Source organism: Crinia signifera, chromosome 7 (genome assembly GCF_055691185.1).
Source record: "Crinia signifera chromosome 7, ASM5569118v1, whole genome shotgun sequence".
In the NCBI taxonomy this organism is placed as follows: domain Eukaryota; kingdom Metazoa; phylum Chordata; class Amphibia; order Anura; family Myobatrachidae; genus Crinia; species Crinia signifera.
Genome location: NC_139223.1, coordinates 194421833 through 194437440, shown reverse-complemented (window position 1 = coordinate 194437440; position 15608 = coordinate 194421833). Strand labels below are relative to the sequence as shown.

Here is a 15608-nt window from a genome sequence, read left to right as displayed (position 1 = left end):
ACGGCCTCATTAGCATGAAAACACTCAGCATTCTCATGGGAACGCCCATTAAACGCTGGGCATTCCCATATGCTAATGGGGCCGCATGTCCTGGGTGTGTGCACTCGGCGAACAGTCTGCATATGCAGATGTGCAGGAATGTGCACAGCGCCACCATCGGTCCCCGTGCGAATGTATTCTGGCAAAGAATTGTATTAATGTTCTATGGATGTCAAAGATCTTTATCTACCTCTGTCTCCCCGACAGGCAATGCTGCGTAGGAACTGAACTGGTCGACTGGCTATTGCAGCAAAGCTCCTGTGTTCATTCCCGGACGCAAGCGGTGGGCATGTGGCAAGTGCTGCTGGAGGAGGGAGTCCTTAACCACGGTAAAGCTAAATTCCCTGTAATACTGTACCTAGAGCTGGGATATCACTGACTCCGAGTGTATAACTGCACACATTGGGCCTTAATCAGAGGGGGCTGCAATGTTGCTGGTATCGCAACTGAGCAATTAACAGTAGTCTGTAAATACGTTGCACTTGCAGTGCGGCCAAGGTACCTTTGTGAAGCTGTCCGCAGTTAGGAATGAGTTGCAGAGTAATTAGCAGGAAGATTCTGATTGGTGGAGGCAGAGGCGGAACTACCATTGGTGCAGCAGGTGCACAATTGAGGACTACACTGGCTCCGATTTGTCCCCAGGAGGCTGCTTAATATTTGGCACTTTGTGCCAAATGATACATGCAATAAATCGCATGTGATTTATTGTATGTATACCCCTGGGGAGCTGGCAGCGGTGGGCAGGGTGGTCCGTGTGGTGGGCAGCGTGGTCCCGATTTAGCCAATCAGCATCCAGCCAGTGTTTTCAAATTCAGCAGAGCTTCTTGCGCCGCCGCCCGGCGAATATCGCTACTAGGTTCACATCCGCCACACAGACTCGCTGACTTAATGCCCAACGCCGCAGGGACCCCGCTGCCTGCCCCGCACTGCAGGCAAGGCCGGATTAGCAATGGGCCTGATGGAGCTGCAGCACCAGGCCCACTCTCACAATGGTCCATTTTGTAGCTGATGGCCAGAGTTTTTCAACAAGCCTGGCCCCACGTCACTAGGCCCCCGGGAACCGGAGATACCGCCAGGCAAAACTGGAACATTTTCCCCAAAGGATAACATGGGACCCGCTAATTCCAACCCCCACCTGGTTCCAACGGCTGCCAGTTCCTCCTCCGGCATCACAGAAGCTTGAGGTTGATCTCAGTCAAACCAAAATCGATGGGCCTTCAATCTAATACCAGGCTGGCTGATACCAGGTGTGCCCGATCGACACACCGGTCTCTACCCCCGCCCGCTCCCCTCACAGGCCCACTGCCGCCAGGGCCTGGGCTGCTGTAGAGCAAAGAGCAGCGGGGCTCCCGTGTATGTCCCCCCTGCCAAGTCTGGTTTATCTAAGATTGCCGACTTGTTGTTGGCTGCTTGGAACAGACCTGTACGACATTGTACTCCCTTTTTAAAGCCACCACGCCCCTTTTCCAAGTGGCCACGCCCCTTTCCCTGAGCGCGTGCCCATAATTACATCCTTACCTTAGTATACCCCACTTCTAAATTTCCACTTCGACCACTGTATATATATATATATATATATATGTAGAGGATAGCAGCGACACTCAGGGCTTATTCAAGCAAACAAACGACTCGTAGCCAAGACCAGTTATATATATATATATATATATATATATATATATATGCACGCTTTGGCTGGAGGGTGTATATATATCATCCAATGCACTCAGTGCTGACGATACATGGTCAGCACTGCAGCCCAAAGTCTGCAGTTGCTGCTGGAAGGTAATTATATATGCATCTTCTATTTTCCCTCTTTTCTGTGCCAGGCCCTTGCATATGCCAACCTCTTTGCCATTTTCCACCCTATACTAAACCCTTTGAATTTTTCCTATGCCAGCCCCCTGCCTTTTCCAGGCATATATAATTATTTGAAAGTATTTACACAAATAGAGACACACCCATGAGCAGACCAGCCAACCAGAACACTGGTCACTCCCCCCACATTATTAGGTGCTGGCCACAACCCCTATTATTGTGCATAATAGGCCCTTGATAATTTTCCGCTCCAGGCCCATTTAGACCTTAATCTGGCACTGCTCTGGACAGCCAACCAGCACATAGAACAGGGGGCAGGCTGATTGGCAGCTTACTGACCTGTACCCCATATCTAAATCCATAAAATATATATTTTTTTTCCTTCAGCAGCTGACCTGGGGCCCGCCATGCTCCTACAACAAGCTTTGCAATAACGCCCTTTCCCACCACACATTGCAGTTAGACTGTCAATGGTCTAGCTCATGGTGTGCCAAATCAATTCATAGCTTGCCACAGTTTTGCTATTAGGGTATGCTGAAACTGTGGCAAGGCATGCTGGGATGTGCATACCCTCCAACATGACCCATTCCATTAGGTACAAAGGGGCAGATGTATTAAGCCTGGAGAAGAGATAAACTGGAGATAAAGTGGAGATAACTTGGAAGAGTTAACGAACCAGCCAATCAGCTGTGTTTGAAATATGACAGTTGGGATCTGATTGGCTGGTGCGTTATCTCCTTCCACTTTATCTCCAGTTTATCTCTTCACCAAGCTTAATACATCTGCCCCAATATGCTCTGTTCCTGGACTTCCCTGCCAGTGGCAGTTACAGAGGTTGGACTCCAGCACAGTCCAAAATTCAAAGAGGGGAGGTCACATCGACTGCCAGTGAGTCCAGGACAGTGATGTTTGGAGTGGCATTAGGTGTGGCTCCCCTATTTGAATTTTGGACTGTGCTGCAGCCTCACAGCTGCAACTGCCACTGGTAAGTAGGCCAGAAACAGAGCAATTTGTACCTAATGGAATGGGTCATGTTGGAGGATATGGATGTGTAGTTTCACAACAGCTGCAGAGAAACTTGTTGGCTAGGCCTTTTATAGTGTATGGTTTCTACATGCCTTCATGGCATTGGCTTCACCTCCTCAACTTAACCTAATAGGCCCTGGGACATTTTCAGCACCAGGCCCATGTGGTCCTTAATCCTGCCCTGACCACAGGGACCCCGCTGCCCACCTCACACCGCAGGGACCCAGGTTTTGCGTATGCGCACCCCAAACACAGTATTTGTACTCCAGTGGCTGCCGTCTGTCAGATATGAATCACTGGTCCTAATAGGCAACATGTATCTATAAAAATATTCAGTGCAGATTTCTTGGTTTCCATGGTTGCAGATGTCGGTTAGGTCAGTAATGCGCACATCTGCAATATGGCAGAAACACAGTGTTCTCGGATGTTCAACTTCCAATTTCAGACAGATGTTTGGGTAATTAGCATATTGATTTGAAATAAGCAAATTCACTTTATATTATTGGAATGGAGCTACACTTTAAATCCTCAAAGACATAATGGGTATCTAGTACTAAGTTAAGTTTACAGACTTTGTATTCTTTTATAAAAGAGAACAACTGCTGAGTTTATGCTCCTTTTAATAATTCCATAAATCAATGGACTTTTATTGCCGGTTCCTACTCTATTGCTCAAAATAATTACCATAGACATCACATTAGTGTTAAGTTGGATTTATCTGTCCAATCTATCTGTTAGAAACAAAGATCTGGTAACGTATAGGAGAATATGAGAATTGAACCTTTGCTACCAAACACTGGGAAATGGACAATTGTCATTCAGACAAATTTTGGTACTTGTGTATTATCACGGTGCCCAGTTTTGTTACGTACAATAACTTAGTGTAATAGCATGGTAAAATCGCATTGCATGCTACTTTAACGTAATGCGATGCGATTTTACCCTTCCCGCTCCCTGTCATTTCCGCCCCCTGTCAGATCTTGTCAGAAATCACTCTGAGGTGATGATTTCCTATGGTTTTCAGTGATTTTGTGAAAGTTATTGAGATGGCTGCATCGATGAGCTTATTTACGCTGCCTCAGACGGAGGAGGAGGTTGTCCAATTCGGTACTTGTGTAGTTTGGCGGCGCCCATCGCATCGCATACCATAAGGCATACGATGGTATGCGATGCGACGCGATATTGTACAATGCCATACAATTTTAAAATTGTATGACATTGTATATGGCATACAATGCCATACAATGCGATGCGATTAAACATTGTATAAGCAGCGGCGGTACGCGTCCTCCGACCTTTTCATACCCCCACTATCCATGTCGGCGTGGAGTTGAGAATAGAAAGTGTGGCGAGCGCAGCGAGCCACCGAGCCCGAAGCGTGGCGAGCGGACGCGGATACCTGTGAAGGTATCCGCGTCCCCTCGCGGGGCACGCTGCGCTCGCCATGCTTCGGGCTCGGTGGCTCGCTGCGCTCGCCACACTTTCTATTCTCAACTCCACGCCAACGTGGATAGTGGGGGTATGAAAAGGTCGGAGGACGCATACCGCCGCCCCTCGCGGGCTCGCTGCGCTCGCCACGCTTCGGGTTCACGTTTATAGTGTGGGGGGGGGGTGGCGTGGGGGTGCATTTAACATTGTAAGCACCCATTACAGTGCTTAAAAGCACCCTTTAGGGTGCTTATACAATCTTTCATCGTATAGGGGGCAAAAATCGCATCGCATCGCATGCCATCGGGTGCATGGCATGCAATGCGATTAAAACATTGCGCGATGGAAATCGGGGGCGCCGCCAAAATACACAAGTACCTCCAATTCTTTCAGGACCCTCACCTGCTGCCAGTGATGGCTTGCACCAATGGGCACCCCATGCGCTTGACGGTTAAGGAGTGAATGTGGCCGGTGCCATATAAAAGTATGCCGGCAGAAGGTGAGCTTAAGAGTGGCCCATTTTTTCCCGGGGTGCCGCTTATCAGAGGAGCTGACATCAATAGAATATTGTCAGTGTGAGCTCCAAATGTCCACCAATCTGTGGTCCTGTACAATGCCTGGATGCGGGAGGCCTGTACCATGGACCTGATGGCACAGCCGCAGCGCCATATTGGTGGACCGGGCCAAATTGTTGAGGTCGACAAAAGCCTTTTTGTAAAAAGAAAAAGCAATGTCGGCCGTGTTTTACCTCAACAATGGGTTTTTGGAGGCATCCCACGAGAAACTGGATAGTGCTTCATTACAGTTGTGCCGAAACGTGACGCCGCCACTCTTATGTCCACCATACATGAGAACATTGAGCATGACACAACCATTTACTCTGATTGCTGGCGGGCATACAGCACAGAAGAATTGGAGCAGGCCGGATATCATCCTGCCAGAGTAAACCACAAATATAACTTTGTAGACCCCGATACTGGTGTGCACACCTGTTTGCAGGAATTTATATGGCGGAAAAGTTTAGCTGCAGATAAGCCATTTGAGCATGTGCTGACGCTGCTCCCTAAGGCAGATTGACTCTTCTTTTATATTTTTTAAATCATTATTGACATTATTAACAGTTTTTATTCGTTAATGTTCTTATTCTACATTGACTCCTATCATTGTCATTTCTTTTTTTTGATTATTGTCATTATTGCTTTTAATATGCTCTTTCATCATTAATTATTTACTAAATTAGGTACTCTTTACCTAGAACGCGTCCTACGACCTTTTCATGCCCTACTATCCACGTCGGCGTGGAGTTGAGAATAGAATAGTGTGGCGAGCGCAGCGAGCCACCGAGCCCGAAGCGTGGCGAGCGCAGCGAGCCCCGCGAGGGGACGCGGATACCTTCACAGTTATACGCGTCCCCTCGCGGGCTTCACAGGTGTCCGCGTGGCCACGGACACCTGTGAAGCCCGCGAGGGGACGCGCTTACCTGTGAAGGTATCCGCGTCCCCTCGCGGGGCTCGCTGCGCTCGCCACGCTTCGGGCTCGGTGGCTCGCTGCGCTCGCCACACTATTCTATTCTCACACCACGCCGACGTGGATAGTAGGGCATGAAAAGGTCGGAGGACGCGTACCGCCGCCCCTCGCGGGCTCGCTGCGCTCGCCACGCTTCGGGTTGGCGTTGATCGTGGGGTGGCGTTAAAAATTTGGGGGGACATTTAAGGGTTAATGGGCTCTGTAGCCCATTTAACATTGATTCCTATGGCCAAATCGGGTGGATTGAGGCATTTAACACTGAAATCGGGTCCATCTCGGCTTTTAACATTGCTTCCTATGGGAAATCGGGAGCATCGCGTCGCGGGCATCGCGGGTACGTTTATGGCCGGCCGCGACGCGACCGACGCGATTTTTCAGGTTTAACATGGTTTTCAATGGGAAAATCGCGGGCATCGCGTCGGTCGCGTCGCGGGCAGGCATAAATGTACCCGCGATGCCCGCGACGGGCGCCGTTCTAGGTAAAGAGTACCCTAAATTATACCAGTTATTCGTTAACACGCGTCGTCATTACTGTGTCAGATGTATGATATTAAAGGTGTGAATGTGTCCAGAAAACAGCCCCATTATCCACTTCATCCCGAAGCGTGGCAAGCGCAGCGAGCCCCACGAGGGTACGCGTTACGCGTCCTCCCGATCTTTTGATACCCCCACTTTCCACATTGGCGTGGAGTTGATTTTATATAGTGTTGCGAGCGCAGCGAGCCACCGAGCCTGAAGCGTGGCGAGCGGACGCGGAATACATGTAAAGTAATCCGCGTCCCCTCGCGGGGCTCACTGCGCTCGCCACACTTCGGGCTCGGTGGCTCGCTGCACTCGCCACACTGTATAAAATCAGCTCCATGCCGACATAGATAGTGGGGGAATGAAAAGGTCAGGAGGACGCGTAAAGCGTACCGAGCGGGGCTCGCTGCACTCGCCACGTGTAAAGCCATGGGATAAAGTGGATAATGGGGGTATGAAGAGGTATTTTACATCACACATACATATACACAGGGCTTTTACACACATATGACACATATGACACATATGCATATACTGTACACAGAGTTAAAATCGCTTGCAGTCGCATACAATTTTAGTGTTATGGTATTTCAGTGTTATGTTATACGATACGATGCAATGAAAAAATTGTACAGGGAGCAGTGAATAAATTAACTAGGGAAATCGCATTGCATCGGAAAAGTGACATGCGATGCGATGCGATGCGATTTCACTACGCAGGAAAAACCCACTACGAAAATAGCATAATGGGCGCCGTGATAATACACAAGTACCCACATTTTTTTATGGATTTAGCAAATTTATCCGAACAATCATTTTTGCCCATTTTCCAGCATTTGGGAACACAAGGCGGACTGTCATTTGATCCCATACTGTACCAGATTTTTGTTCCCACCAGACAGATTGGACAGATAAATCTTTAGTTGTGTACCCAGCGTTAGACCTCAGGTATGCTGTCTGGTCTAAAGCTGTGTACACATGGTGCAGTTTTGGCTTCCGATTTTGACTAGATAGTCAAAATTGTATAATAAGTTAGCCAAAATTTCCTAGTGACAACCCTGCTTGTGATACCAAGGCTCAGCCCGTGAGGTTGTCATCGCAAGAGATTTTGACTATGTCTATGTGTACCAGTTGTCGTCCCCCCAAAAAAATTATACAAAAAAACTCATGTCGACCTTTTTGTCTGTCGACCTACTCCATGTCAACCTTTTGATATTGATCTATGGACTGTCTACCTAGACACTGTAGGCCTTTCAACCACTTCCCAATGCACCATGTTTAGCCATGCAAAGCAATTAATCCTAACTCATATATTGCCCGCAAAACAAAAAGTCTCATTTGGGACAAGCCTAAATATCTATTACGCCTTTCACATCTCAAATGCAGGGTCGCATCCAGGATTTGGACATGGGTCCATCCTGGGAGCGACAAGGTATTTGCATGGTGCAGCTCCCCACAGCCATTTGCCGGGTCACTGATGTCAGACTGGGGCGGAGCAGTGTCGCGTTATCGGGTGGAAGGGGAGAAGGAAGTGCTTGGAGCTGACTCTGGGCGGTATTCAATGAGAATACCTGCGAGGTGCAGCGAATCCTTTTTAGGATTCGCTGCACATTCGCCACGTTCCGGAGCCGGCGGGCTCCGGTATTCAACGTGTCAGGGGCTCGCTGCCCCTGACTGGCGAATATGAGCTCCTGCGGCGTATGCCGCAGGGAGCCTGAGGACGGTGGCAGGCCGAGAGATGGAAGTCTCTCTGCCTAGCCCAGAATGTTTGTGGGGGTTAGGTGGGCTCCCCGGGTGCCAGGCAGCACAGGCTGCCCCCCGGGGGTGCCAGCAGGGGACCTATATTCACTATACCCGATCGTAACGATCGGGTGCAGTGAATATATGAATATGTAATGAGCGGCTCGGCTCCGGCGCCCCCTGCTGGCTGCTGTGTAAAAAAAAAAAAAAAAAATTAAATATATATTCATGTGCTTACAGCACATGAATAAAAGTAGCATACCCCTCCTCAGAATAAAATTCCTGATTTTTTGACACCAAATGTAAAAAACAAAACACTTTATTTTAAAAGTTCACATTCCACTTCTCCATAAAAAGATAGCGATTGCTACTCGGTGAATCATGGCGAAAAAAACCTTCAAATGTATTCGCCATGTGGTCATTGAATAGGGTGATTCACCGTTTTAGTCAAAAATTCGCCTAACAGCACAAATTCGCCATAAAAACATGGCGAATCAGGCTCATTGAATACCGCCCTCTGTCTTCAAGCGTTGCCTCCTCCATATGGGCGGTATTCAATGAGAATACCTGCGAGGTGCAGCGAATCCTTTTTAGGATTCGCTGCACATTCGCCACGTTCCGGAGCCGGCGGGCTCCGGTATTCAACGTGTCAGGGGCTCGCTGCCCCTGACTGGCGAATATGAGCTCCTGCGGCGATTGCCGCAGGGAGCCTGAGGACGGTGCCAGGCAGAGAGATGGTAGTCTCTCTGCCTGCCCCAGAACTTTGTGGGGGGTAGGTGGGCTCCCCGGGTGCCAGGCAGCACAGGCTGCCCCCCGGGGGTGCCAGCAGGGGAGCGTATATTCACTACACCCGATCGTAACGATTGGGTGCAGTGAATATATGAATATGTAATGAGCGGCTCGGCTCCGGCGCCCCCTGCTGGCTGCTGTGTAAAAAAAAATATATTTTTTTTTTTTAAATTAAATATATATTCATGTGCTTACAGCACATGAATAAAAATAGCATGCCCCTCCTCAGAATAAAATTCCTGATTTTTTGACACCAAATGTAAAAAACAAAACACTTTATTTTAAAAGTTCACATTCCACTTCACCATAAAAAGATAGCGATTGCTACTCGGTGAATCATGGTGAAAAAAACCTTGAAATGTATTCGCCATGTGGGCATTGAATAGGGTGATTCACCGTTTTAGTCAGAAATTCGCCAAACAGCACAAATTCGCCATAAAAACATGGCGAATCAGGCTCATTGAATACCGCCCATAATAATAGTGTGAACAGGTCGGGTTAGCCATTCACACTACACAGCAACCTGGGCCTGACCTGAGATTAACCCTCTTTTTAACCCAGGTTGGAATGTCGGGTTGCTGGACCTGGGAAATTTGAAAAGGCCCTTTCACACCGCATAGACAGCTGGGTCGATCCGGAAACAACCATGGATGAACCTGGGTTATTTTTGAGATGTGAAAGGGGTGTATATACTGTAACTATTGAATTGCAGAACAATTGAATTGCTTGAACAGGTGCCCTCTTGTGGTGGTTGCCCAAATAACAATTGAATCACTCCCACTGTGTTAAATCAATGAAGGATCAGTTAAAGTTTATCTAGATGTTCATCAAGGGGGCCCAAATTTAAAAGAACACATATATTTGGGAGAAATAAACCTACATCTTCACAGTCAGTATTCCCACCTGTAATATCTGAAGATATGGAAATCAGAGAGTTAAAAAAAAACAAAATGAATCATTCTGGGTAGCACTGAACAGCAGATTATAAGAGCTGTCATTGGTTTATGTTAAAGAATTATGTTTGATTTGCAGACAGCTGACTTTATTGGCAGTATCACTCACTGAGTTTTGGTACTTTCAATGTATATAATGACTATACGTTGCCCTCTGCTGGCTGTATTGGTTACACCATGTAAATGTGTTCAGAATAAAACAAAATGCATCTTTCTATCAGATGGGGCTAAATGTAATAGGGTGTGAAAATCAGAAAGTGAGAGATTTTGGGAGAGTTTTAATATTTTTTTAAAGCGTCAATCATTTCCATGGCAAGATCAACCTGGTTTTGCAGTATAAAAGATTGCCGCTTTAAAAAAATAATGTGAAAACTCTCCCAAAGTGGGTTATTCTAGTTCACTCGCAAAGACACAGTCACTCTCTAATGGGCAAAACCATGTGTACTGCAGGTGGGGCAGATGTGCAGAGAGAGTTAGATGTGGGTGAGGTTTGTACTTTAAACTGATATCTATTTTGCAGTGTAAAAATAAAGCAGCCAGGATTTACCCTGCACAAGAACATTAAAACACCCAAATGTAACTCTCTCTGCACATGTTACATTAGTCCCACCTGCAGTGCATATGGTTATGTCCATTAGAGTGTGATTGTGCCTTTGCGAGTGAACTAGAATAACCCCCAAAATCTCTCACTTCCTGATTCTCACACCCTAATACATTTGGCCCTTGAGCTGAAGGTTTGTAATATTGTTTATTTTCATTGTAGTCTTACTTACCGTACGTCTGTTATTACCTCTCAGTTGACCAAGAATACTACTTCCAAGATAAATACCTGTTTTACCGGTTCCTGGAAGATGAACATGAAGATGTACCTATGCCGACTGATGAGGAAAAGAGGGAAAGTGACGAGGACCTCCAGGATACCTTCCTTCTCCTGTCCCAAATAGGACCAGACGCTCACATGAGAATGATACTCAGAAAGCCGTAATTACTTTTCCTGTTCCATGCTTGTGTATCGCAGAGCTAGTGCTTATTTGGTTAAATTGTTATAAAATGTACATACATAGACAGTGACAGCATCACCAACTCTGGACGAAAATATAAAAAAAAAAATGGCACCTTTTTTAAAATGTAGGAAATTGAAGAAGTGCTCCTGTCAAAATATATTTATTTCGTAAATCAATCTTTTCTTCCCAAACCAGGGCAGAACCCCAACTGTCTAGGGATCAAATTCCAAACTGTGAAATTGAATTATACATATGTTCCGTTATCCTGCACAGGAGCATTGTGTATTTACTACAGTGCATTCCTGTTATTAATCTGGTACATCATTAAGGCCCTTATTCTGATCGGTGCGGCCGGATCCGAGTATGCGGCCTGCGTCCTAAACCACGCCTTCCATACGGATCGCCAACTCCGTCCGTACGCGGTAAGAAGCTGTCCGAACAGACCGCACGTGTATTTCTCAGGAATACACCTCCTCCATCTCCGGGAACCTCCCCCATCATTCGATGGTCACAGACCATCGAATGCAGGACCGAGTGGCCAGGCAGCTCCCGCAACCTCAGACCACACGGGCATTTCTCCATGCAAAAGCAGGGATCTGGGCGGGCAGCTGACATCCGGCAATGTCATATGTCCGCCCCCTACACGTGCGTCACAGCCGCATTACCATACGTACGCCCAGCGTTTGCATGGGAACGCCCATGAAACGCGGTGCGTATGCATATGTTAATGAGCCCAAACAGCCCTTTACGCCCCTCTCCACCCCCTGTTCGTAGTGTACACATTTCATGCGGAATGTGGCCGTGCGTCCCGCTCGCACATGCGCAGAGACGCCTCTGCACATGCGCAGACACAAAACATCGGCGGCACGAACGCACGCGGATATTACCGCACCAACCAGAATAAGGGCCTATGAGCGGTATCCAGGCTTTAGAGCTACAGGGTGACATTAAATAGGATGAGATATTTCGACTTTTGTGATTTTTTTTTAGTCAAAAAATGGGCACATTTGCTCTTTTTGCAGCGAAAATCTCACATTTTGACCTGTCGATTTTTTTTATCATACTTCAATACGCATCCAGACGTTTTCCCATTATAAAGTATACAACTTGTAAATTTATTAGGATGCGATTTTTTGAAAAGGTTACCAAAAATCACAAAACAAATAGACAAAGTTCAACATGGCGAGTTTGACAGAACCACGCACAGATCAGTGAGATCTGTGCATGGTTCTGTCCCAAAAAATGTGTAAAAGCATAACCAGCTCCGGGCTCAAAGAACCGGTCCTGGTTTTAGAAATTCAGGGGACAAAAACATAGGGGATGCCCAGGATTTCTAAAACCAGCACCAGGCTCAATGGCCGGTCCTGGTTCCCAAAATATGGTGGACAAAATAAATAGGGGCCCCCCGTATTTTGGCAACCAGCATTGGCCCCAAACAGCCAACAGGGTAATGCCACAGCTGGGGGAAACTTTTTACGCAAGTTCGCCTGGCCAAAGCATTCATCCCTGTGGCTGGTCGGCACGGGCAGGAACCCTGGAGGATTGGGGACCCCCTCAATAAAGCCCTCCCCCTCCAGATTTAACCCTGCCCAGGCTGAAGCCCGGGGCTGTCCCCGGTGCCCCTGGGCTGTGGGCACTGGGCTGATAATTGTGTAAAAGTAGGCATAACTGTTTTACATTGTTGTGGAGCTTCAAGTCCCAAAAAGCATGCACAGCATACAGGGACTTGAAGAACCACAAGTCCCAGAATGCGGGGCATTAAAGCTGGGTCTTGTAGTTCTACACCAATGCAAATAGTAATAAAAAAACACAGACACCTAAGAAAAGTAAAGTTTTATTACATGCTAGAATCACACACACAATACGCACCTATAGACTGCACCGCCTTGCGGTCCTCTCCAGTAGTTTCCATGGGTACCTGTTGAAGGAAAATATACTCACACTCCCTATGGTGACGAACGCCCCGCTCCCCCGGCTGCACGTATCCCAGGCTGTACAAGCTGAGATTGTTTGTTTACAATATCGGCTCCTCCCACATACCGGGGGTTAGGCCCGCCCACCAGCCAATGCCCACTACTGATTGGCTGGTTGGCGGGCCTAACCCCCTGGTATGTGGTAGTCTAGGTAGACTTTCAAAAGTTCACCTATTGGTCGCTATGGTTAAAGGTCAACAGTCAAAAGTTCGATACAGAAAGGGTCGACATGCGTTTTTCATGAAATAAACCCGACTTGTTCATACTATACTAAAGTTGATTATAATAGTGTGCCTGAAGCGCAGTGAGCCATGCAAGGGAATGCGGTACCCTTATACGGTGTCCATGCCGACTCATGTCAACCTTTTCAATGTCGACCTTTGGACTACATCGACCTTTTGACTGTTGACCCTGTCGACCTATTGACTGCATAATATTTAGCCTCAAATAAATCGTCATGTTACATAGTTAGAGTAGTTTAGGTTAAAAAAAGACTCCTGTCCATCAAGTTCATCCTTTCATTACCGGTTATATCCCTGGATGTTTTCATCTAATAAATTATTATCTAGCCTTAATTTAAATGATGTTACTGTTATTGTATCTGCCGACACCACCTCACATAGAAGAGAGATCCATAATTTTACTGCCCTGACCGTAAAAAAAAGTCCTTCCTTGTAAGTCTTCTAAACCTTCTCTGCTCCAGTCTAAGTGCATGCCCTCATGCCCTCGTAACTGATTTGAAAGTAAATAGGCTGCCTGACAGATCATTGTAATTGCCATTAATATATTTGTACATGTTTAGCATGTCACCCCTTAGGCGTCTCTTTTCTACTGCCAACCAGGCAGTGGAAGGGGGGGATCGCTAGCATGAGTGCATCATCACCCGGGAATCGGCATAAACCATTATACACTGTTAAGCACACCCCCAGACTCCTGTGAAACTAGCCAATTAGAGTCCAGGGGGCGGATTTGACAGTGAATATGCTGATTCCCGCCCAATTTCCTCAGTGCTGGCAATCCCCAAGGGATCAATCCAGCACTTTTATTTATTTATTATTATTTATTAACAGTTTCTTATGTAGCGCACACATAATCCGCAGCGCTTTACAGAGGATATTCGAACAGTCACATCAGTCCCTGCCCCAGTGGAGTTTACAATCTATATTCCCTACCACATGTACACGTGCACACAGACATTCTAGGGTTAATTTTGTTAGGAGCCAATTAACCTATCAGTATATTTTTGGATTATAGGAGGAAACCGGAGTACCCGGAGGAAACCCACGCAAACATGGGGAGAATATACAAACTCCACACAGTTAGGGCCATGGTGGGAATCAATCCCATGAGGGGTAGTCTCTGTAGATGACACTTGATTGCACTGTGGGAGCGGCTTAGCAATCAGAGGGCCCCATGACACAGTATACCCCCCTCTTTCAAACACCCTTAAGGTGCCCATACACGTTACAATTATTGGATACAATATTGTATACAATATCGCATATTAGGGCATCTTGGTTTTGCGATGAGATGAGATCTAGTACAAAAAGTATGTGCAGCTGCAGCACGTACTTTTTGTACTAGACCTCATCTCATCGCAAAACCGAGATGCGATATTGTATACAATATTGTACTCAATAATTGTAACGTGTATGGGCACTTTTGGTGATTTAATCAGCTCCTAGTCCCCTCGTGATGCACTTATGTACTGATTGTGTACAAACACCCAGGGAGAGCTCAGGCCTTGCCGAGAATGAGATGAGGTGCCATTGCTGCCGTCTTCACGCCGTTTTAGCAGAAACTCACAACTAATTGAATTGACCCCTTAAGGCCCCCATACACTAGGGCGACTTGTCCTAAGGACAAGTAAGCCCTGATTTCCCCTGAGCTTCCCCGGCAGCTCCCCGGGGGAGCTTGATAAGATGTGGCACTTGATGTGCCATTTTTTACATGTGATAAATCAGGTGCGATTTATCACATGTAAAAATCCGAGGAGCTGCTGGGGAGCTAGCGGTCCGTGGGAGCGGGGACCGGTCCGAGGGGGGGCGGGAGCGGCAGGAGCAGGCTGGGAGTGGGGAGCATCAGGAGCAGGCTGGCAGTGGGGACCTGTCCGAGGAGCGGCAGGAGCAGGGAGTGGTCCGGGGAGTGGCACGAGATGTACCTGCAGGCAGGGAGAGGGGACCGCGGTGCAGTGCAGACTCAAGAGCAGAGAGACCGGGGGCGCTTTGGGAGAATAGTAAGAAATCCTATTCAAAAGACTGGCGCTCGCCGTGGGGAACGCAGAGCAGCGGGAGAATAGAAACCATCCTATTCAAAAGACCGGACGGCCACTGATTGGCTGAGTTCCCAGCCAATCAGCGCCCGCCAGTCTTTTGAATAGGATTTCTTACTATTCTCCCGCCGCGGCCCCGGTCTCTCTGCTCAGAGTCTGCACTGCACTGCGGTCCCCGCTCCCTGCCTGCAGGTACATCTCGTGCCGCTCCCCGGACCACTTCCTGCTCCTGCCGCTCCCCGGACAGGTCCCCACTGCCAGCCGGCTCCTGATGCTCCCCCAGATGGCTGCACATGATTAATCTTATGTGCAGACCGTCCGACATCTGGATCTGATCCGATGCGCACGGGACCGCACATCGGATAAGATCAAATGTCATACCCTACGCAATTTGGCCAATTTCACCCGATTTCTCGTCCCAATCCGCCAGAATCGGGTGAAATCGGGGCCAAATCGCGTAGTGTATGGGGGCCTTTAGACTTAATTTACTTTTTTTTTTAATGAGCTAGTTTTTATAATG

The 15608-nt window shown here is 47.6% G+C and overlaps 1 protein-coding gene across 4 annotated transcripts in view; it reads left to right on the top strand.

Moving 5' to 3' along the window:
* The window catches only part of RAPGEF4 (Rap guanine nucleotide exchange factor 4), a 256769-nt gene that overhangs the window by 166620 nt on the left and 74541 nt on the right, over positions 1 to 15608 (top strand). For all 4 annotated transcript variants that reach the window (XM_083154794.1, XM_083154793.1, XM_083154792.1 and 1 more), the window contains 2 exons: positions 247 to 368; positions 10637 to 10820. In XM_083154794.1, coding sequence (XP_083010920.1) covers positions 247 to 368; positions 10637 to 10820 — 306 coding nt within the window. The remainder of the gene's footprint in view (positions 1 to 246; positions 369 to 10636; positions 10821 to 15608) is intronic.